A 23,606-nucleotide genomic window follows, 5' to 3' on the forward strand; every position below is an offset into this window, starting at 1 on the left:
ATTTAGTACACCTCATCCTAACTTGATTACATCTGCAAAGACTATTTCCAATTAAAGTCACATTCACTGGTTCTGGGTGAACATGAAGTTTTGGGGGACACTAGTCAACCCACACACTGGCATTCAGAGTTCATGGCATTTATGCTCATAATTCCTCCAGTGTTTGGTGTCCTCCCCGCCAAATCCATACCACGTGTCTTAGGCCAGAGCATCTCAAACTTAATTGTGTACACATATCACCTGAATGTCTTGTTAAAATGCAGAGTCTGATTCAGAAGTTTGAGGTGGGCCTCGGAGCTGGGACTAGGGTGAGGTAAGGAGGCCCTGACGGTGGGATCTCCTTAAATGCTGTGCCCTGGGTAACTTGCTAGTCCCGGCCCTGTGAGATTCAGCATTTCTGACCAATGCTGTGGATTCAAGCAACACACTTTGAGTAGCAAGGTCTCAAGCTGCAGTCTATGTGGGTTTAATGCTCGGTATCCGAGCCTCAATAGCGAAGAGGATGCTTTCCATTTTGAAGCTGGGTGCGTGGGCTTTGTAAGTCCTAGAAAAGAACACTGGTTCTGCTATGTTTTTAACGCTGGGTCTTGTGGGCTGACCTGGCTGCCAATATTGGTGCTTTGGGAACATTGCAGGGAGTTAAGTCATAGCACGGATATCTAGGGCCCCTTTGTAAACACCTCATCAGACCTCCATCCCAAAGCCTGACCGGTTCCTGGGATACCTGACTATTCCAGAACTGGCTCCCCCACTTTCCATCATATTGCCTGCAAGAGCACCCTTGTTCTCTCCCAATAGCCACAGTGGGCACAAGTGGGGGCTTCCTTTACCAGCCAGGTGGTGGGCTCAAACCAGCCATCCCATCACCAACCCCTACGGTTGAGTCCCCCAGGCTCTGTTGCATTCCCCACCCCCTCTTTTCTCAAGGAGCTATATATACATAATTTTTTTCCCTTCTGGAACCTCATTTGCCTTCCCTGCTTCCCTGTCATGGGCCCTGCTTGGGGTCAACAAGGACCCTGATGACACACCCCTTGAGTCAGAGGACACAGGCTTGGGCTTTGGACCCTCCCCTCCCCTGAGGCCCTGGGTCACCTCACAAAGGGCTCCGCCTCTTCCCTGGGCAGTTCCCACATCCCAGGGATCTCAGAGAGCAGCCAGGGGCCGGGTCTCCCAACTCACTGGCCCAAGAAGAGAAACAACGTCCTGCTGGGTTCCCGGACAGGACAGCACCGTCAGTGCGGGTCCCCTGAGAAGGAGGGGCGGTGGGATTTTTCCTCTGTAATGACTGGAGAAACTGAGGCCTGCTGGGGAATTATGGGTCTTCAAGGTCACATGGCGAGTCAGAAGGAAGTAAATTCATTTAGTTGAAAATCTCTTCAACAGTTGTTAGTGAGGAGCGTTAGTGAGCCTGAAGAGAAACCTCACATTCCCATTCTGCTTACGTGCGTTCTTCATAGGGGCTCTTCTGAGGGAACTGGGTCTTCATGCAACACGGATGTTTGGGCAAATGTGGGGAGGCTCCCGGAGGCTGTTTCTAAATCGTCTGATCTGGTGTTATGTGAAGTGGCTTCGCTGGAGCTCTGGGCTCAAGGGTGGCTTAATTCATTGGGATCAGACCTTTCACTCAGCAAAAGGGTTCAGCTCTGAAGAAGTCTGAGAACCCATCACCCCAAGGCCGGTGGGAGCTCCAGGGCAGCGCAGGCATTTGCGAGGAGGGAGAATGTGCAGGCTGGTTTTGTTCTCTTTGATGGAGCTCAGTAACTCCACTCGGCTTCAGGAAGGTACCTGCTGTTGAGAAAGGGGACAGGGAAACTTGAACACAAGGAAGGGTCACGTGCTGACCTTCAGCTTTTCCAGGATTTCCAGGGTTCAATGGCTCTCGAAGGAAGGCGGCATGAAGGGAAAAAAGGGGTGAAACAGAAGAGGAGGTGGCTTCCTCCCACCCCTGCCATCCAGAGAGATTCTTGGGTGATAGTGGGGTGGCGGGGAGAGGAGGAAGCAGGAAAACCACGTTTGTGTGGGAAAATAATGAAAAAAATTCATATATATAGCATTATTTCACATGATCATATCTCCTGTGATTTCATAAAAATCATGTGTTCGTGTGGGAAGATAATGAAAGAATATAGTTCGTACGTATTTCATTATTTCACATGATTTTCCTGCCTCTTCCCCTTCCTCCTGTCACCGCAGAATCTCTCAGGGAGGTTGGAGGGGTGGAAGGGAGCCTCCCTTTCTATTTTACTCTTTGCTGAATGTACTGAAGTGAAAAAGAAGTCTTTACTTACAAGTGAATTACATTTTTTTTTTTTTAGCAATTTCAGAAAACAAATATTGCAGGATATCTTGGCTTCAAGTGCCTACAACTCAAAGATGAGTTTTCAAATGAAAGACTCATTTGCTTACTTTTTCGACTGTGGGACTGAAAATGAAACTTTCCCAGAATCAAAATACTCACTTCTCTGGCTCCCAGACCTTTTTTAAAAAAAATAATTAATTAATTTTTGGCTGCATTGAGTCTTCATTGCTGCACGTGGGCTTTCTCTAGTTGTGGCGAGCGGGGGCTACTCTTCATTGTGGAGCATGGGCTCTAGGAATGCGGGCTTCAGTAGTTGTGGCACACGGGCTCAGTAGTTGTGGCTCGCGGGCTCAGTAGTTGTGGCTCGCGGGCTCCAGAGCGCAGGCTCAGTAGTTGTGGTGCACAGGCTTAGTTGCTCTGCGGCATGTGGGATCTTCCCGGACCAGGGCTCGAACCCGTGTCCCCTGCATTGGCAGGCGGATTCTTAACCACTGTGCCACCAGGGAAACCCCTCCCAGATCTTTTTGATCCATCTGCACCTCCCCAGCTCCTCTGGGGCAGCCAATCCTCTGACCTCCCTGGCCTTCCCCCACCGGTGTGTGACATGCGGACACTGAGCTCAGGAGAGGCCTGCCTTGGGGCTGGGGGTGGGGCAGGCAGTTCAAGGCTGAGCAGGGCTGGAAATGGAAGGGTGGGGTTTGCTGGGTTAAGCTCAGTGGTCTCTGGAGTTAAGACCTGGCTCTGAATCTTGGTTCCACTGCTTACTCTTGGTGTGACCTTGGGCAAGTTACTTCACCTTCTGAGCCTGGTTTCTCCTTTGTGAAATGAGAAGGCAAGCCGTTTCTGCTCCCTGTGGGTTGATGTGAGAATTGCACAAAGGGTTATACAGCACATGGAACTATATTCAATGTCTTGCAATAACCTATAATGGATAAGAATCTGTACACCTGAAACTAATACAATATTGTAAATTAACTGCAGCTAAATTAAAAAAAAAAGAATTTCATGAAGGGATATCTAAAAACTGCACATTCCTAACCCTCATGGACCATCTATCACTAAATCAAAGATGTGCCCATGACATTTGGTCATCAAATCAGAGCCCCTCTGATGCCCCTCTGCCTCTGGCTATTTTTTTGCTCTATGGTGCTTTTTCCAAAAGGTAGACCTGTATAAAAAGAGCTCACGATATGTCAGGAAATCTAGTGACAGTCAATGAGAAAAGAGTTGAAACCAATGGTTAAGTGAGGTTTCTAAGTCAATCTCACTGCAGAGAATAGCTCAGATATTGGAACTGTGAGGAAAAGCAAATGTTAAACCTGAAAGTTGCACTCCTTTTTCATAATGGAGGAAATGTTCACCTTTTTAGAGGCAACAGACTGGAGAGGACGCAACTAGACCATATTCAAATCCATATAAACCTTTTAATTTACACAGTCATATAAAATAACACACACAAAAATGCAGACTTCCCCACGTACTGTAGATAAGAAATCAAACAGGGTTGAAAGGCACACATTAATTTCAAATTTCATCATAGGAAGTCAGGTGACCTTTGCACCCAATGTAAAAAAAAGTCCTTAAGTTGCTCTTTGGAAAAGCAGTGTTTAAGGTTTTCCTGCCATGCTTGTTTATTCCTCTGGGATGTGGCTGTGGAGTTGTGGAAGAAATGCTCCCCTGAAAGTCTGGTTAAAACTGGTCAACTCTTTTGAGTGTTTTCATGGAAATGTCCGACAACCAGGAAAAGCTAAGGAAGAAGGTTGAACCAAAGGTTTAGCTTTGGTAAATTAGGCAGAGCTGCATTTGACAGCAGACAGGTAAACTGTGACATCAAGGAGCATTATTTTAATGTCAGGCCCAGCTAGGTTCTAAATTAATGGAGCCCAGGACTATGGAGAAATGACTACCAAGTTCAACGCAGTTCACTTGGCACTGGTTTCTGCACAAAACGTTTCAAACTCAGTTCTTTTTGACATGGACCAGATTTTCCAAGTGCCCGAGCCACATCCAGGATTTAAGCTAGGCCTCAGAAGCTCAGGTGTTGCCTGAAGATTCTTCACTAACATTCACCTCTAAGGAGAGGCTGAAAGAGGAATTTCCAGTGACAGCTTCTGGCTCAGGGCCCAAGGGTCCCCAGCCAAGGCTGTCTCGAGGTGGCCCCCAGAACTGCAGAGATCTCTCTTCTCAAACAGTTTTGTTAGAAAATAAAGCAACAGCCAATGTTTTTGGGCATCTGAAGTCCAGCCAGGCCCCCTGAGGTTTGCATCCTAAAAGAACTTCAAAATGGAAACAGAGTCTCAGCCTTACCCTTGCAACCCACATCCTTTGTGTGACAGGAGAATATTTATAAAAACATAATAAAATACATCTGATATTTCCCTCTAACCCCAGTACTGCTTTTTACCTTCTTAAAACTCACTCCTCCCAACACTGATGAACCAAAACAGAAAATGACAATTGAGGCAGCTGTTAATTGGCCCACATTCACGTCTCAAGGCAGAGACAACAGAGCAAAAAGTAGAGAAAAAAAAAAGTCCTTTATCAGCTTTTGATTTACAAAGCCAGAGGCCTTTAGAGGAAAGGCCGTGAGTCATATAAACAGACACAAATCCAGAACACTGGGTAGTGATAAGAGCAAGGCTTCCTTACCCCACAGACCAGCCAAAGGCTGTAAGTGGACAGAAGCCCCTGGGGAAGCTGAGAGCCCTTAAGTTGGTGGTCTTTGGGGACGGGGCTGCCCTGTGTCCTGTTCGTCTCTCCCGGACTGGTTGGGATGGAGACTTCACTGGAAGCCTTGATGCTGGGAGGTGGTTTTCATGAAGAGAGAATGGAGCCCATCTTCCTGAGCCCCAACCCAGGATAGAAGCTGTTGAGACATGGAGTGGGTTTGAGGAATGGGTTTCCCTGAACCCCTGTGTCACTGTGTCTTTAGAAGGACTTAAGGGATCCCCTTTAATCCTGGCTGAAGGATCCCCAGGAATGGAATGGGACTTGCAGGTGGGGCAGTAACCAATGTCCAAGACCAGATGGGTCAATGGTCACCTTGGCAGATGTCACTCGGGACTGATGACACTGAGGGCCACTACTCTGACCCCTTGTCACCAACTGGTACCAGGTAACCCCACCTTTCCCCAGACCTTCACCCCCAGACTTTGACCTACAGGACAAAAGTGTATGCGGAGGCTCCCTCTGCCATTTTCACAAGATGGTAGTTAAAGGCACTTCTGTTAAGGAAAGACATATTTCTTTTCATACCTGAGTTTGGGGAATGAGATCTGTCCTTGCTACATGTGCATTTAACCTGTCTTTCCTTTGACTTAGCAGCAAAGCAGATAAGCACATGGACAGCTTCTAGCCATGCACTTGCAGGTTCTGCAGGGCATAGCTACACGCGGAGCCTTAGAGCAATGCCGAGCAGTGTCCTCTCTCCCGCCCCGCGTTACAGAAGAGGTGAACTGAGGCCCCTTCCATAGCGGGTAGCAGAGGGCAGAGTGAGGAGAGGGATGTGCTAGGCAGGGTGCTGGAAATGAGGCGAGGGTCTGGGTGTCCGGTGGTGAATATATGCTGTCAGCCTGGAATGTACACATGGTGCAGGCTGTTGACCCAACATCCGGGTAGGCCCGCCCTCTGTGTAGGCCCAGCAGGCCTGCTTTGCTCACTCCTGGCCGCCGGTCAACTTGTGGAACAGGTCCTCGTCGAGCGTTTCATTCTGGTCCTTGGAGCGGGTGGACAGGAAAATGTAGCCCCCGATGTACTCATGCACGACTTTGCAATCCGCACTCAGGCAGGTGAATGCGATGGAGACATTCTGATCAAATTCGATCGCCACCTGGAAGAGGAAGGCACAGGTATGCTTAAGCTCTGACAAGGACGAATGAGAAAGAAGCCGCTTGGCTGGAGATGGTCCCAGAGCTGAGGACTGCTGAGGTGCTGACAGATGGGTTTCCCCAAACCCTGCAAAACCCACCGCTTGCATCAATGCTTACAGAAAACGTCTCTGCTCTCTGGGCGCCCTCTTGTGGTGTCAGCTTTGCTGCACACCTGGCAAAACATTCTTTCGCTCAACACAAAAGATATTTCCTGTCTGGCTCTTGTTTAGATGAAAGAACTGTCTAAGCACTCCCCGTGTGGAGGGGCAGAGTGCTTTGCAGATTTTTTAGTGGAGAGGAAAAGGCCCACGTGAATTTTCCTACAGCCACGGCCCTCACTCCTTCCCAGCTGGAAGTCATAAACTCTAACACTAGAAGAAACCGAAGCTTCACCCGTTCTCCACCTTGCCTGCCCACTGGAATCAGCTGGGGACCTTTAAGAATCACTGATCTACACAGAACATTCTAGTCTAGAACCCTTCATTTCTCCCAATTCCTTCTTTCCATCATCCAACAGTGGGTGAGTACAGGCACATGTGTCACTTAGATGTGATTTACAATTTCATTTCCAAAGATCCTTTTCAGAAGACGGCCTTTCAATGAATTTTAACACAAAGTGTACAAAATGTGTTAGTTTACTAACTCTACTTTTGTCATACACTGGCAACCCCTTTAATATCTAGAGACTAGATATTATAAAATTAGGACCCATTTGTCCAGTATATACATAATATATACAGTAAAGTTAAACCAAAGGCATGTAACATAGAGCAATGGATAAGTTGAAATGTTCAATAGTATACACCAGCAAAAATCTTTTTCAAGGCTCATTATTTTGCAACATCTAAGCTTTTCAGATGTCCTGAGGTGACAATGTATGATAAAAAGTAGAGCTAGTGAATTAACCAATGGGTGAATATCTTTGTTAAAACTGATAAATAAAATCAGCATCTTGGATATGGAATTGTTAAACCGTCTCTGAGAAATGTACGTCAGGACTAGCTCATTAGGTTAGCAGCAGAGGGGCAGAAGGAAGTATAAAGGGAGGCATGTATGTGGATGTGTTCGTATTTATATTTTGCTTTCTGTCTCATTTTTGATGGAACATTAAGGGAATGTAGTATTTTAATCATAACTCTGCCAATATCTTTATATAGAGGCCTGTTGCCATTTTTGTCTTTTATGAAATTTTTGTTGCCAAGAAAGGCAGGATTACATTTTTTTCCTTGTAGATTGAGTTGGTGTAGTGTATTCTTGGTTATCAAAATACTCAAATAGCTTTGTGACTTTGAAATGGTAAATATTCCTGATGTCTGAAAAAGCACAGTACATAACTGTATGATCTTACTTATATGAAAATGGATACTTAGTTGTATAGATACACAAACGAAACCTAGAAGGAGACATCAAATGGTAAACTGCTTATGATTATGGATGACTTTGTTTTTTGCTTCTTGTGTTTTTCGGTTTCCTATCATGCACATGTTAACTTTCAAAAAATAAATGTTATTTTAAAAACAAACAAACAAAAAAAGAATCACTGATCTCAGTAATTCCCAGAGTCAGATTCTTTTCTTTTCCAAACAGCGTTATTGAGGTATAACCGATGTATAATAAACAGATCTATTTAAGGTGCACAGTTGGATCATTTCTTTTTTTTTTTTAAATTGTAGTTGATTTACAATGTTGTGTTAACTTCTGCTGTACAGCAAAGTGATTCAGTTATACATATATACATTCTTTTTTAAACATTCTTTTCCATTATGGTTTACCATAAGATATTGAATATAGTTCTGTATATCCTATACAGTAGGACCTTGTTGTTTATCCATTCTATATATAAAAGCTTACATCTGCTAACCCCAACCTCCCACTCCATCCCTCCCCCAATCCTCTCCCCCTTGGCAACCACCAGTCTGTTCTCTATGTTCGTGAGTCTGTTTCTGTTTTGTAGATAGGTTCATTTGTGTCATATTTTAGATTCTGCATATAAGTGATATCATATGGTATTTGTTTTTCTCTTTCTGACTTACTTCACTTAGTATGATAATCTCAGGCTGCATCCATGTTGCTGCAAAAGGCATTATTTTGTTCTTTTTTTTATAGCTGAGTAGTATTCCATTGTACCTATGTACCACATCTTCTTTGTCCATTCATCTGCTGATGGACATTTAGGTTGTTTCCATGTCTTGGCTATTGTGAATAGTGCTGCTATGAACATAGGGGTGCATATATCGGATTGAATTAAGAGTTTCATCAGGATATACGCCCAGGAGTGGGATTGCTGGATCATATGGTAATTCTATTTCTAGTTTTCTGAGGAACCTCCACACTGTTTTCCATAGCGGCTGTACCAAGTTACATTCCCACTAACAGTATAGGAGGGTTCCCTTTTCTCCACATCCCCTCCAGCATTTGCTATATATAGAGTTTTTAATGATGGCCATTCTGACTGGTGTGAGGTGGCACCTCATTGTAGTTTTGATTTGCATTTCCCAGAGTCGGATTTACATGGCCTTGAGGGTACAACAAGGTTTTCGAGTCACTGCCTTAGAGGCCATCTGATCTCAGAACATTGTTCTGCAAATGAGTCCAGATGGCCAACAGCCCTGCTGAGAGGAATCCATGGTTCTTAAAAAAAGAAAAATGTGAGTCTCTTATCCTCGCTCTACACTGACAGCTTTATACTGGAAAAATGGGAATGCCAAAGAAATGAGGTAAAAATCCTATATCAGCAACAGCAGAATGTCTTAAATCATCAGGACACTCAGGTGTGTCTGACTTGGTCTAGCACGTCCTGTGATGCAGGCATGGCCTGACCTGGTTCCTAGGATGGAGATGATGGGGGCTGAGGGCTCCTGAACTCAGAGGCTAAGTTTCCTCCATTGGAGGTACACAGTTTCCTCCCCTGTGTACCTCGCTGGCTTCTCTGATACTTTTCCCCTTTGGGACTGGAATGCTCTCCAGGTGGGCAGTTGAACCTCTGAGTTCTCAACCAGTTACACCTCTTGGCAGCTAGTCAGATGACACCTGTTTGGATTTATTTTGTATGATATTTACATCTCAGGTAGTTTCAGCTAAGTAATTATCAGTCTAAATCTTACATAATCATACAATGAGTTGAAGGAAATTAATCAAACTGCTCAGCAATTTTAGAGTCTGTCTGTATGGAGACTAAGCCAACTTGTGTTAATTCAAAAGCATTTGGTCTGTGCTTGCTAGGAAACTGCCCAGAACTGCATGTGATTATTTTAGCAGACAATTACCACATGCTTGTGGTTTCTGAGTTCTAAGTATAATAACACCTTCTTAATATCAAAATAAGCTGCAGTTCTGAGGGAACACACATTTATAGGCTCAATGCTGAATGTACCAAAAACTTTCACTTTACCTGCCGGATTTCCCAGTTTACATTCCACTGTTTCATATTTGTAAATCTCCATGTTGTAATTGGAATCCCAGTGGTTGCATCGATTCTAATCAACCTGTTATATGAAACTCCCAGAATGTCATCTTTCTTGCTTCCTTTAAATCTGAAAAAAAATAATTAAAATATGTAACTGCTTCCTTAACATGATGTTCATTCACATACAACTTCTTAAAGATAATACCAACATTTCAAATCATTTCTGAAGAACAGACAATGAGGGATTAACTTTCTATAGAAGGGCATTTTTATTAGGATAGAATATGAAGGCTGGAGAGTAGGCTGTCCTGCAGACATTATTTAAGTGAAATTGACACCAGAGGAAAGCAAAATGAGGCAGTCAAGTCAGTTAATTCAAATTAGCACCAACTGTGTATGCTAGGTACCCTTCTAGGCACTGGGAATACAGCAGTGACCTAAACAGACAGAAGATTCCTGACCTCATGCAGCTTGTGTTCTAGCTGGGGGAGAGGGTCATGAATAAGTGAAATATACATGCCAGATAAGGTCATAAAGGAGGATCAGGCACAGAAGTGGGACAGGGAATACTGGCAATGATGTAGTTATAATTTTAAATCGAGAGGGAAGATCTCAGTGAGAAGGGAGATTTGATCAAAGAACTAATGTCTGTGAGGGAGTGAGCCATGTGGATATCTGGGGAAAAAGTATCTTAAGCAGAGGGCACAGCCAGTGCGAAGGCCAGAGTTTCTTTTTTTTCCTCAGGCTCAAGGCCCTGCTAGAAGGCCAGTGTGGCTGGGCACAGTGAAGGAGGGGAGAGGATGTGAAATTCCAGCACTAAGGTCTTGTAGGGCCACTGTAAGGATTTGGCTCTTACTCTGAGTGTGACACAATGCCTTCAGATGGTGGTGAGCAGAGGCCTGACGCGGTTTGACTGAGATCTTAAAAGGATCACTCTTGCTGCTAAGTTGAAAACTTAGGGGACCCAGGAGAAGCAGAGAGATCTGGTAGGCACTGTGAACAGAGGTATGGAAGATTGTCATGAGCAGCCAGAAGTGTTTGGGCCATTTGTGACAGGACAGTATTCTAAAATTAAAAAAAAAAAAAAAAAAAAGAAAGAGTTCTACATTCTAGACCAAATGAGAATAAACTGGGCTCCATGAAACCACTTAAAATTGAACAGAAAGTGAGAGAGGCAAGTGAGCATTGTAATCACCTGACAAGGTAGTAGGTGAGGCCGAATTCAGGTAGAGACTGCCATGCCTGAATGAACCGCAGCTTGGCTTCGACCAGGGGCATCTGGGCCACGTTCTGATGGGCTTCCAGGATGCGGGCTGCCAGCTAAGCAGAAGTGGGAGATGTCAAATTCTCCTTAACAGGCACTGACTCTCTACAGCAATCATCCTGTTGGCCCCGGGTCCCCAACGAGAAGAATGAATGCAAGGCCCAACTACAGCTCCACAAAGACAATTCCTCCCATTCATTCATTCATTCATTCACTCTCTCTCTCTCTTTCTATAATACATGCAAATCACTGTGGAGAAACAGGAAGATGGACCAACACATAAGTATCTAAGCTTTATGTAGATGAAGAGTCCTGAGTTCTTCTTTCTGGGGTCTGTGGTCTCCATGGACAACGGTTCTACTTGAATCAGTTTATCTGTGTAACTTTCAACCCACTCTTATGGAAGCATAACTTAAAATTTTAATTTGTGGGGACTAAATCATTATTTTTAAATTAGGTTTATTCTGAGAATATTGCCATGTTCAGTTAGCAGTATAGTCACTGCTATAATTTTAATTATTTATTTTATTTCAGAAAATACAGAATTTGCTGCAAACAATCACCCCAACCAGATTAGCAGTACCTGTTTAGACTTGTGCTTTTTTGCACACCTAGGTGACACAAAACATTCCGGGTTCATATCCATGTTTTCGAGACTGGAAGCCACCTGAGATGCTGAGTTCCGGTTTTTCATCCTCAGAAATGAAAGGATGTTAAGGACCTCTGGCTGGTAGGAGCTGTCTGCCATGGTTTTGCCCTTTGATGCCAAGATGCAGGCAGCCATCCACTGGGCATACTGACTCTCCTGCAGCAAACACCAGAGAGCTGAGAAGTAAGTTCAAATGCAAAGCAGCCATGCTGGGAACAGAGCAGGACCTGGGCTTTCATCTCTATGATACAAAACCGTCACCTTCCCAGCAAGGGAAGATACGAAGTGGCACACATTCAGACTGGCTGTTAACCACGTAATTTAAAGTCCAATGAGAGCTTTTGAGTCCTGTGTTGAATTTCTAGATACCATGGGGCTAGAGAATACGAATGCCAACTTTAAGAAATTCCATGTGGGGGCTTCCCTGGTGGCACAGTGGTTGAGAATCTGCCTGCCAATGCAGGGGACACGGGTTCGAGCCCTGGTCTGGGAAGATCCCACATGCCGTGGAGCAACTGGGCCCGTGAGCCACAACTACTGAGCCTGCGCATCTGGAGCCTGTGCTCCACAACAAGAGAGGCCGCGACAGTGAGAGGCCTGCACACCACGATGAAGAGTGGCCCCCGCTTGCCGCAACTAGAGAAAGCCCTCACACAGAAACGAAGACCCAACACAGCCAAAAATATAAATAAATAAATAAATAAAAATTAAAAAAAAAAAAGAAATTCCGTGCGGAGAAATTTGCATTTAAAGATGAACCAAGGAGGGACTTCCCTGGTGGTGCAGTGGATAAAACTCCATGCTCCCAATGCAGGGGGCCCGGGTTCGAACCCTGGTCAGGGAACTAGATCCCACATGCATGATGCAACTAAGAGTTTGCATGCCGCAACTAAGGAGCCTGCGAGCCACAGCTAAGGAGCCCGTGTGCTGTAACTAAGGAGCTGATGAGCTGCAACTAAGGAGCCGGCCTGCCGCAACTAAGACCCGATGCAACCAAATAAATTAAAAAAAAAAAAGATGAACCAAGGACACAAAGGAGCTCCATGGGGCACAGACAGGTGAAAACCCAAACTACCCGATAGCGTCCTTGACACGTATTTCCATTTTCATATCACATCTTATCTCTATGACAGAAGAAAATGAGGAAAAATCATTAACTGACTTCTCATATTATTTCTCCTCTGGCCTATCCTTAGTAAAGATTCTAATCCCATGGTAAGAATCAGGTCCATTGGTGGTGCTGAACCAGTTAGTGGTGGCTTCTATTGTTCTTTAATGTCTGTGCTCATTTGTTACCTCAGGGAGCGAAGGGGAGTGGTCCCAGAAGCCGAGGGGATGCAGGTGAAGAGTCGAATTAATTCTTCAGGGCAACAGTAGGTGTGGTTCACTGAATCACTGGCCTCAATCTTCACCCTCCTAGCAACCACACCTCTTGCTATGTAATTTTACAGTCCCTCCCACCAGAGTCAGAGTGTAATTTCCCATCTCTTGACTTTGGGCCTGGCCATGGATGTGCTTTAGTCAGTGGAGCATGGGTGGGAATGACAGTGTACCTACTGATTGACTGCAAGCTTAAGATTTAGGAGGTCTCACACGTTCCCAGTTCCCCTCTGGCACTTCTGCCATCACTATGAGAACAGCCTCCTCCCCAGGCAGCCTGGGACCCAGAATAAATCCCATGAACACAGCCTGCGATAAGGAGCCAGCCGAGCCAGGTGGATGGCTTGAAGCAGATTTGCCCAGATGCCCTCAGCCTGGATCACTCAATCCCCAGCCCACCTGCAGAATGTTTATTGGTATGTGTCTTTGTGATTTTTGTGATTGTTTGTTACAAAGCAATAGCTGACTGATGAGTGCTCTCATTTGAGAAAACACCTGAGACGGTTTGTCCTGAGGCTTAATAAAGGTGAAGTGACTTACCATTTTTGTGGTTTTACTTACATGGTCACATCTCAGATATACTTCATTCATACCATCAGCAACCGGGATTAGTAACTTGATTCCAAATTTTCTCCCTGCTACATTTACATCTGGCACAACTTCACAGCCTGAATGATAAAAGGCAAGGACAGAACTGAGTTCTGAGAGATCTCTTAGACAAATATCAGATGTGCATCTAAAATAAAGACTTTGAACATAAGCTCCTCAGATTTGGTTCTCTTCTGAAAAACTGAGGAGCAGACTGATAACATTAATTAAAGGATAACTAGATAAGTTATGAACATAACATGGATAAATAAAAATATTTCTTTTATGGATTTCTTAAATAATCATCAGTTGAATTCATTTTTCTGGTTGATTTGGCTATTCTAAGTCATATAATCGATTATTGAATATAAGCTTTGAAATGAATTAAAGCAGAGGGAATCCTCTGATTGTCACAATGATAAGGGAATTGAGTGCACTAGTTAATTAAATTTTTAGTTAATGGAGTTACCAGTACACTCACAGCCACTTTCAGAAATCAGGCACAAAAGTGATACTGAATTAGACATAACTGTTTTGGAATTCAGAGCGCTTTTCAGGATCCAACAATGTCTCATGTACTACGTTTATGACACCAATTACCACCACTTCAGAGACTTGGACACACTGGGAAAGAAGGGACAGCATAACACAAATAACCATTCATTGGTTTGCATTTCAGGTCCATGTTTCACAGGGAGGAGGAGCTGCAGGCAGGCGGCCACTGACAACCTGTGACATAAGAGGTTCCTCTGGGAGTGAACCTGCTTCACTGGTGGGAGTCTTGGCTTTCTTCCGCTTGCTGGGCCGTGACAAGTCATACAAAGATATTGGACCCTCTTACCTCTAAGATTTAGTTTTTCTACTGGTTCTCCTTGTTCAAGTTCCTTATTTTTAAAGTAGGCTATAGACGTGTCTTTAAAGACGAACCAATATTGTTTGAAAGCTTTTAATATTAGCTTCTTGGGCCTGCAAATTAAAGTACAGTGAGCATTTGAAAAAGCATCCAGAAATGTAGGACACATCACAAATTCAAGTGGATCAAGATACTCTAGGGACCCTTTGAAACAACATCCTCTGTATTTTTTAAAATAATTTTCAAATTGCTAACTCATTTCTAAAAACTGAAAATGGGGTTTTGATATGAGATGCAGAAGTTAACACAAAATCTCAGGAGCTAGACCACCTGGGGCTACACTCTGGCTCTGCTACTGTATAAATGTGTGACCCTGGGAAAGACACTTCATCTGTCTGGGCCACATGTACTGCTTCCATGTGATGGGAGAGTATCAGCCTCCAGTTCACAGGGCTTTTGTGAGGATGGAAAGAGGTTATCTCTATAAGGTACCTGGCAAACTGAAGTGCTCAACAAATTATTATTATTATTACTATGATGATGATGTGAGAAACATCCATGAATCTGGTGACATCTAAAATTTCAGTTTACTTCTTGAATCTGAAAAAGCTGTGTATACGGACAACACAATCTTCAGATTATCAGACATAAAAATCAGATATAAAAGTACTTTTCTGTACTTTCCTCTTGACCCTTAAGAGGAACCATGAGAAAATTCCTAGTGAGCCATGGAAATCACCAAAATCTACAGCTAATCTACATAGACTCTACTCTTATTAAAAAATATTTTGACACAACATTGTAAATCAACTATACTTCAATTAAAAAAATATTTTGGGGGAAGATCTCCAACCATGATATCCGTTGGGGCCAGAAAACTTTGTACTCTGGGCTAGACAAGGTTGGCGGTGCCAATGGCAAGCCTCAGCTGGGTCATTCAAAACAGAAAACAAGAGATCGAGCTGGGGAGTAGGGAAGGGGATACAGATGGACAGAGAAAAGGTAATAGGAATTGTATGTGGTTCAGTGGAACAATCCCAGCCTTGGGGGTGCATCAGGGTATCTCATGTCTGAGGGGTAGATTTCTGCATTCAAGAAGAGAGGAAGAGAGGAAGCTTGGGCTTAACTGCACTCATATATAATTTGGGGTAAGTCTTTTAATATGTCAGTACTAGTCTTTCATTAGCTAAAAATGTGCTATCCTTAACAACAGGATAAGGGAGAAGATGTTCGTTAAAAAAAACCAATGTATTACAGGAGATTATTATATCACAATCACACAATAAAATTGAAAAACATTATACGGAGTTAATATTTCTAGGATTTAGAAAATCACTACATTAAAATAGTATTTATCATGTTGAGAGTTGTAGGTAGTATAATTCTAAGGAACATATTTAAAAGGTTACTTGTCTAAGAATCAGATTCTCCAAAGTTAATATTTTCAAAATAAAATCTAAAGACACGGCCTACAACCAAAAGACAGTGAAGTCTCAGTTTAGTCCTAGGCATCTAAATATTTCCATTCAGAATTAAGAATGAAACTCTGCTTCTCTATTTTAACTGGACTTTAAGAGTACCAAAAGATCTTAAATTCCCTCTACTATTTTTTTCCAGGTTGGTTCATCCTCCAGCTGCTTTCGCATATCCCCAAAACTAATGATGTTCCAGAGGCTGAGGCAGGGCAGGGAAGGAGGAGTGGAGAAGGTGGCTGGGTGGGGAATGGTGCACACAAGAATGAGACAGTTTTTTGTACACTGAAAACTAGATGACACTGTTGAAAGAAATTGGAGAAGACACAAATAAATGGAAAGATATTCCATGATCATGAATTGGAAGAATTAACATTGTTAAAATGTCCATATTACTTAAAGCAATCTACAGATTATATGCAATCCCTAACAAAATCCCAAAGACATTTTTCACAGAAATAGAATAAAAAATTCTAAAGTCTATATGGAACCACAAAAGACTCTGAATAGCAAAAGCAAACCTAAGGGGGAAAACAAAACAAAACAAAACAAAATGAAACAAAACAAAAAACAAACAAATGAAAAAACAAAGCTGGAGGTATCACACACCCTGATTTTAAACTAAATCACAAAGCCATAGTAATCAAAACAGCATGGTATTGGCAGAAAAACCCATGCGGTTATGGACAATTAATTTATGACAAAGGTGCAAAGTACATACAATGGAGAAAGAATAGTCTCTTCAATAAATGGTGTTGGAAAAACTGGACTGCTACAGGCAAAAAATGAAACGAGATCACCATCTCACACCATACACAAAAAACAACTCAAAATGGATTAAAGACTTGAATGTAAGTCTTGGATTAAAGACTTGAATGTAAGTCTTAACCATACCTAAAACCATAAACTACTAGAAGAAAACATAGGCAGTATGCCTATGTTTGCTAACATTGCTAAGACATTGGTCTTAGCAATATCTTTCTAGATAAATCTCCTCAGGCAAGAGAAACAAAAGCAAACATTTAAAAATTGGATAACATAAAACTGAGAAGCTTCTGCACAGCAAAGTAAACCATTGACAAAATGAACAGACAACCTACTGAATGGGAGAAGATATTTGCAAATGGTATATCCAATAAGGCGTTAATACCCAAAATATATAAAGAGCTCATACAACTCAACAACAACAAAAAACAAACAACCCAATTAAAAACCAGGCAGAGGAGCTGAATAGACATTTTTCCAAAGACATACAGGTGGCCAACAGGTACATGAAAAGATGTTCAACATCACTAATTATTAGGGAAATGCAAATCAAAACTACAAGGTTAAAATCATCTCATGCCTGTTAGATTGGCTATTATAAAAAATACAAGAAATAACAAGTATTGGTGAGGTTGTGGAGAAAAGGGAACCCTCATACGCTGTTGGTAGGAATGCAAACCAGTGTAGCCACCATGGAAAACAATATGGAGATTCCTCAAAAAATTAAGAATAGAACTACCATATAACCCAGCAATTTCATTTCTGGGTATTTATCCATAGAATATGAGAACACTAATTTGAAAAGATATATACGCCTTTATGTTCACTGTGGCATTATTTATAATTGCCAAGATATGGAAACAACCAAAGCATCCATCGATAAATGAACAGATAAAGAAGATGAGGTATGTATATGTATATGAATGTATACATATATATTCACAATGGAATATTAGCCACAAAATAGAATGAAATCTTGCCATTTGTGGCCACATGGATAGACTTTGAGGGTATTATGTTAAGTGAACTAAGTCAGATAGAGAAAGACAAATACCATATGATTTCACTCATGTGTGGAATACAAAGAACTAATAAAAAAACAAAAGACAAACTAAATGAACACACCAAACCAAATCAAAACAAACACCTAGATAACAGAGATCAGAGTAGTAGTTACTAGAGGGGGAGGGGTGGGGCAGGGATGGTGAAATGGGTAAAGGGGATCAACTGTATGGTGATGGATAGAAACTAAATTTTTGGTGGTGAGCACACTGTAGGGTATACAGGAGTAGAAATATAATGTTGTACATATGAAATATATAATGTTATAAATCAATGTTATCTCAGTAAAAATAAATTTCAGAAAACCAAAAAACAAAACAAACAATCAATAAATGTTACCTGAAGAATGACAAAAAAAAAAAAAAAAAGAAAAGAGACAGTGTCAAATACTCATGGAGCTTGTAAGTAAAAGAGGGAAATGTATAAGTAAATAAATATAATAAAATGTGGTAAGTCATACAACAAGGACATAGGAGTGGTGAGTAACAGAGTACACAACATTTAAACATAGAATGAAGGATCAATAAGAATTTGATGGGAGGAACAGGGAAAAGAAATTTCAAAAAGTTCAGGGACTCCCATGGTGGCACAGTGATTAAGAATCCGCCTGCCAATGCAGGGGACATGGGTTTGATCCCTGGTCTGGGAAGATCCCACATGCCATGGAGCAACTAAGCCTGTGTGCCACAACTACTGAGCCTGAGTGCTGCAACTACTGAAGCCCGTGTGCCTAGAGCCCGTGTTCCGCAACAAGAGAAGCCACTGCAATGAGAAGACCGCACACTGCAATGAAGCGTAGTCCCTGCTCACCACAACTAGAGAAAGCTCACATGCTGCAACAAAAACCCAACACAGCCAAAAATAAATAAAATTAAAAACAAAAAAAGAGTTCAGGCAACTGCATGTGTGAAATGCAGAGACGAGTCAGAGACTGGCACCTTGCTGGTAGGAGTTGGGTCAACACTTCTTGGACATCTGCCTCATGCTGGGTGCTAGGCTGAGCCATGGAAATGGGAAAAGAGGCAGTTTCTGAGGCTACAGCATTTCCATGTGTGGGGCTGATGGGGACCAGAACAGCAAGTGGACCAGGGCCACGGTGGGACTCTGAATGTCCACCTAAGGAGCTGGGCTTTATTTTCTAGAAAAATGGTTCTCAAATTCTGGTGTTCATCAGAATTGGAAGGGAACTTGTTGAAGATATACAAGCCTGGGCCCAGTCCCAGAGTCCTTCCTATTCAGCAGGTCCAGGTTAGGGCCCAGGCATCTTCATTTTAAGTAACCTTTCCTAACCTGGTTCCCTCGTTTGAGAAACACAACTCCAGACCAGTGATCTCCAAACTAAAACATGGCACACCCAATCCTTAAAATATTTTGAGTACCTACCCCCTAACATATTTACGATTATTTATTTGTAATATTTGTAATATATACATTACAAAACTTATATAAACCTAAATTAAAAATAAATATATATGAAAAGTTTGGTTTGTTTCAAGAAGGGAGGTTATTGCTCAGTTATACAAACCCCAGTGGAGGAAGCACACTGTTGGCCGTGTTTACTAAATCACACTATTCATATTTTAATGCCGTCTACCTGTTTGTGAAGGTTTTTGTTGAAACAAGGCTGTTAATTTCCATCTTCCCTGATGTCAATCACTCACTTATGCAAATTGATCAGGATATGTTGCACTTTAATATTTTTAATAAGTGGGTTTAAAATACACTATCACTCTTAATTTGGATGCTTTAACACAGAAAAATTGTTTCCAGGTTTTAAAGGTGAGCAGATAATATTGTTTTAATAGGCAGTATCATTATTGTCAACACTGTGGCAATGGAAACATTTCCAAATAATTGTTTCAAAATGTTCTCTTCACAGCATTAATATCTTTCAAAAACTGGTTATTTTCTCACTCATTTTACAATCACCTTTTCCTAAATGACAGATTAAGTGCATTTATTATTTTGAAAGTATCTGGAGGCTCACTACTGATGGCCACTTATCATTACAGAAAGGTCACAGATTTGGAACTTCGTTTTTTTTTTTTTTTTGGCTGCATTGGGTCTTCGTTGCTGTGCATGGGCTTTCTCTAGTTGCGGTGAGCAGGGGCTACTCTTCGTTGCGGTAGCGGGCTTCTCATTGCAGAACAGGGGCTCTAGGCGCATGGGCTTCAGTAGTTGCAGCACGTGGGCCCAGTAGTTGTGGCTCTTGGGCTTAGTTGCTCCGTGGTATGTGGGATCTTCCCGGACCAGGGATCGAACCCGTGTCCCCTGCATTGGCAGGTGGGTTCTTTTTTTTTTTTTTTTTAATTTAATTTAATTTATTTATTTATGGCTGTGCTGGGTCTTCATTTCTGTGTGAGGGTTTTCTCTAGTTGCGGCAAGTGGGGACCACTCTTCATCGCGGTGCGCGGGCCTCTCACTATTGCAGCCTCTCTTGTTGTGGAGCACAGGCTCCAGACGCGCAGGCTCAGTAATTGTGGCTTACGGGCCGAGTTGCTCCGTGGCATGTGGGATCCTCCCAGACCAGGGCTCGAACCCGTGTCCCCTGCATTGGCAGGCAGATTCTCAACCACTGCGCCACCAGGGAAGCCTGACAGGTGGGTTCTTAACCACTGAGCCACCAGGGAAGTCCCTAACTCTTTTTTTTTTTTAAAGTATAACTCTTACAGGTAATTTTGCATGTGATAACCAGTGAGCCTTAGAGTAGGACCAAAGATTTTCGTGGTCACCCTCCATCTCTTTAAAAATACTGTAAAGATTCTACCAAATTTGAGTCTCATATTTATGAACTAAATCACACTGACAGTCTTCTATAGCACATTGGGTACGTCTGACTGGAACTTCTTTGCTACAGTAACTTGATTATGAATGACCCCGTGAATGAGTTTTATTTGTAACCTCTCCCTATAACCCTGCTGTGGAGCCATTTATTCCAAGGTAGTCTCTCCAACAGTGGTTACACCTTACAGTTTGGGGATAAATCATTGTTTTTACTAAATATGTAATTTACTATTAGGATTGTATCTTGCCTGATTTATATTTAGGGGTTTGTAGCAAGTAAAATCTTGAGAGATTGGGCATAAAGTTCTAGATTGATTGTTATCTTCTCTTAGCCCTTTCAAGATATCTTCCAGCCAACAAGAACTGTTTTTCCTTTATAGGAAATCTATCTTTTCTCTTTGACTTTAAAGACTTTCTCTTACCAATGGTTGGCCATACCAAGATGTACGTTTATACTGATTTATTTTGTTGGGATTTGTGATTCCTGAATTTAAGGAGTTTGTCTTCGACAATTATGGAAAATAAGCATTCTCTTTGGAATGTTTGCTTCTTCCCCTTTTTTCCTTCTGAAACTCCTAACTGAACCTTCTCATTCTATCTATACCATATCTTCCACCTCTACCTTTCTAAGTCCTCTCTTTGTGTTTTGAACTTGATGTTTAATACATGTATTCAATTTTAAATTTCTATGACTATATTTTTCTTTTTTAGAGTTTCTAATATTGCCTTTCAATACAATTTTTACCTTTCAATGTACTTAATGATTCTAAACATACTCATTTTATGGTTTCTTCAGATTGTTCTATTACCTAAAATTATTAAAATGGCTAATCCTCTTATTTATTGGGCCTACTGACTTTTCTTTATGGTGGTTCATGAACTCACATGGTTAGTAATTTTTATTGGGAGGTTGTTTGTTTGTTTGTTTTGGGGGTGTTGCTGTTTTCTGTAGAAGGCCCACGCATGCTAGATTGTGAATATTTCCCTCCAAGTATTTTTGCAATTACATTTGCTAGGGTTTCATAGCTTTTGTGGTTCTGGACCAGTTTGTGTTTTATTTTTCAGAATTCTCTTATCATATAAGACATTTAAATTTAGATCTACATCTGTGTGTGGCACAGACCTTGGCTCTGATTTTTCAAGAGACATTTCATCTCCCCACACAGCACTCTATGCAAGGATGAACTTACTCTTCCTTCGACTGATGGGCAGTTTTTCTACTCCCTGTTAAGCAGAGAAGGCAGCTCTTGCAAGTTTCTGCCTTTAGGCAGCAGCTTCAGTCCTGGCTCACAGCCTTACAGGAGGCAACCCCACCTCGAATCCTGTGTGGGGATTAAAATCCCAGCCCTGAGCCATAAGAATCAATGTTCATGGCCAAATCCCCCTGTGCAGCTGAAGCTTCATTTGTAGAACTAGTTCCCTCTTCGTTTCCTACAAGCTGAGATTTCCCAGTCTCACTTCAAGATCAACTTTGTAGTGACAATTCTTTTTATCTTACCCAATGTTCAAATGAATTTATAGTGAGACTGAGATTTGCATCAGATCACAGGCCATGTTGCTAGGAAGTGAAGTCCACTATTTATATAGTGGTTCAATAGATGTGGTTTAGGGGGAAAAAAAGAGCTTCACTGTCAAAGAAAAAAAAAAATTAAAAATCAAAGGGTTAGTTCAATGCTCTTCTCCTGCTGAGGAAAGGAGGCCCAGAGAAATGAAGGGTCTATAAGGGTCACACACCCATTAGCAGCAGAGCTCCACTCTCCAACATCTTTCCTCCCTTCCCTTCTCCTTTTCTGTTTCATCCCCCTCCCTTCCTCCTTTATTTTTTTCTTCCAGAAACCATATTATATATTACATTCAATGCCTTGAAACCTTTGGTAGATAAAGTGTGTCCCCTGGTGAAATATGAGGACAACTTCATGAGTTTTAGCATAATAATCACCCTAAAGTGATACGGATGCAGGGCTTAATTTCAGGATATCGTTTCCTTCATCAAAAACATCTATAGGAAGAATATTGTCATCATTTGGTTTGTGAAGAGCTCAATTTGCTCTATATAGAGAATACGGCAACTGAATTTCTTTTAAGAACAATTATTAATAATTTATTAAGATATATTTGTGGATTCAAATTATTATTTTTTTTCTGTAGCTCTGACTATAACAATATGCGTGGTTGCAACTATTTATGCCACAGAAGTTAAATGAATGACCCTATTGTTTGGAACCATCTGCTAAAATCACACTAAAAAAAAAAAAAAAACCTTGTAGAAACCCAGTGACAAATATTGTTACCTTCCGATGCTTGTTTCTCATTTATAGCTGATTCATTATTCATTCTTTCCAAGTCTTTCTTTGCATCATATGTTAAAAAAAGCGACTTGTGTTTCTTTTCAAGCCAACTGACTCAGTGAAGTGTCAGCTTGTTAAGAAAAGTCAACAAACCATAAAGTAACTGATAGAACTTCAAAGGGACCCTACTCCTTTCATCCTAACCCACCTTGGCACCATCACAAATGTGGCAGCCCTTTCTTTCCATGAAGAAGGTAAAAAACTTCTCTGCCTTTTTAACAGTTTCAGATTGACCGGAGGTGACTGGGGAGTTTATCAGAAATACTTTAACAGGCGAAGGTAGATAAACTAAGGTGACTACTCTTTATAAGCCCAGGATCAAAGTTCTAGAGACAACTAATGTTTAAACCATGAAAGAGCTTTCAAATGGTGTGAGAGTCCTGAGCAGGTGGACCATAGAAGGAATTCCAGTCTGGCATATGTGTTCAGTATCACTGACACCAGCCGTGTTTACACCATCATTTAATGAGCCAGGCACCATGCTCAATGCTTCATATGCATCATTTAATTTAATTCTCCCAACAAGCCTAAGGGGAGGTATATCCCCACTTTATAGATCAGGAAACTGAGGCTCAGGGACATAAGGACAATGCTCGAGGTCACCCAGCTGGTGTGCATAGTGGAGCTAGGACTCCATCCATTGCCTGATGCCAAAGCTCATGCTCTTACCTTTGAACCATGAACCTGCCTAATGGATGTTCAATTTAAACTCCTAGACTCTTTACCTGAAAGATTTTGCGTAACTTCTTTCCTCTTCAAGGGTGACTTACCTAAATAATCTGAGATTATCTGCAAGTTTAGGGATATCAGTAATGTCCTCCTAAGGAAAAGCAGATGACATTTGACAAGCAGTAATTAGACAGG

At 41.9% G+C, this 23,606-nt stretch overlaps 1 protein-coding gene across 1 annotated transcript in view; it reads right to left on the reverse strand.

Moving 5' to 3' along the window:
* Nucleotides 1–3,740: 3,740 nt before the first annotated feature.
* The window catches only part of FERMT1 (FERM domain containing kindlin 1), a 54,297-nt gene continuing 34,431 nt past the window's right edge, over nucleotides 3,741–23,606 (reverse strand). The window contains exons 9-15 of the mRNA XM_068524521.1: nucleotides 23,513–23,562; nucleotides 14,300–14,424; nucleotides 13,432–13,538; nucleotides 11,425–11,646; nucleotides 10,773–10,897; nucleotides 9,563–9,704; nucleotides 3,741–6,131 (exon numbers count right to left, since the gene is read on the reverse strand). Coding sequence (XP_068380622.1) covers nucleotides 5,958–6,131; nucleotides 9,563–9,704; nucleotides 10,773–10,897; nucleotides 11,425–11,646; nucleotides 13,432–13,538; nucleotides 14,300–14,424; nucleotides 23,513–23,562 — 945 coding nt within the window. The 3' untranslated portion in view covers nucleotides 3,741–5,957. The remainder of the gene's footprint in view (nucleotides 6,132–9,562; nucleotides 9,705–10,772; nucleotides 10,898–11,424; nucleotides 11,647–13,431; nucleotides 13,539–14,299; nucleotides 14,425–23,512; nucleotides 23,563–23,606) is intronic.

Source organism: Eschrichtius robustus, chromosome 16 (genome assembly GCF_028021215.1).
Source record: "Eschrichtius robustus isolate mEscRob2 chromosome 16, mEscRob2.pri, whole genome shotgun sequence".
NCBI lineage: Eukaryota > Metazoa > Chordata > Mammalia > Artiodactyla > Eschrichtiidae > Eschrichtius > Eschrichtius robustus.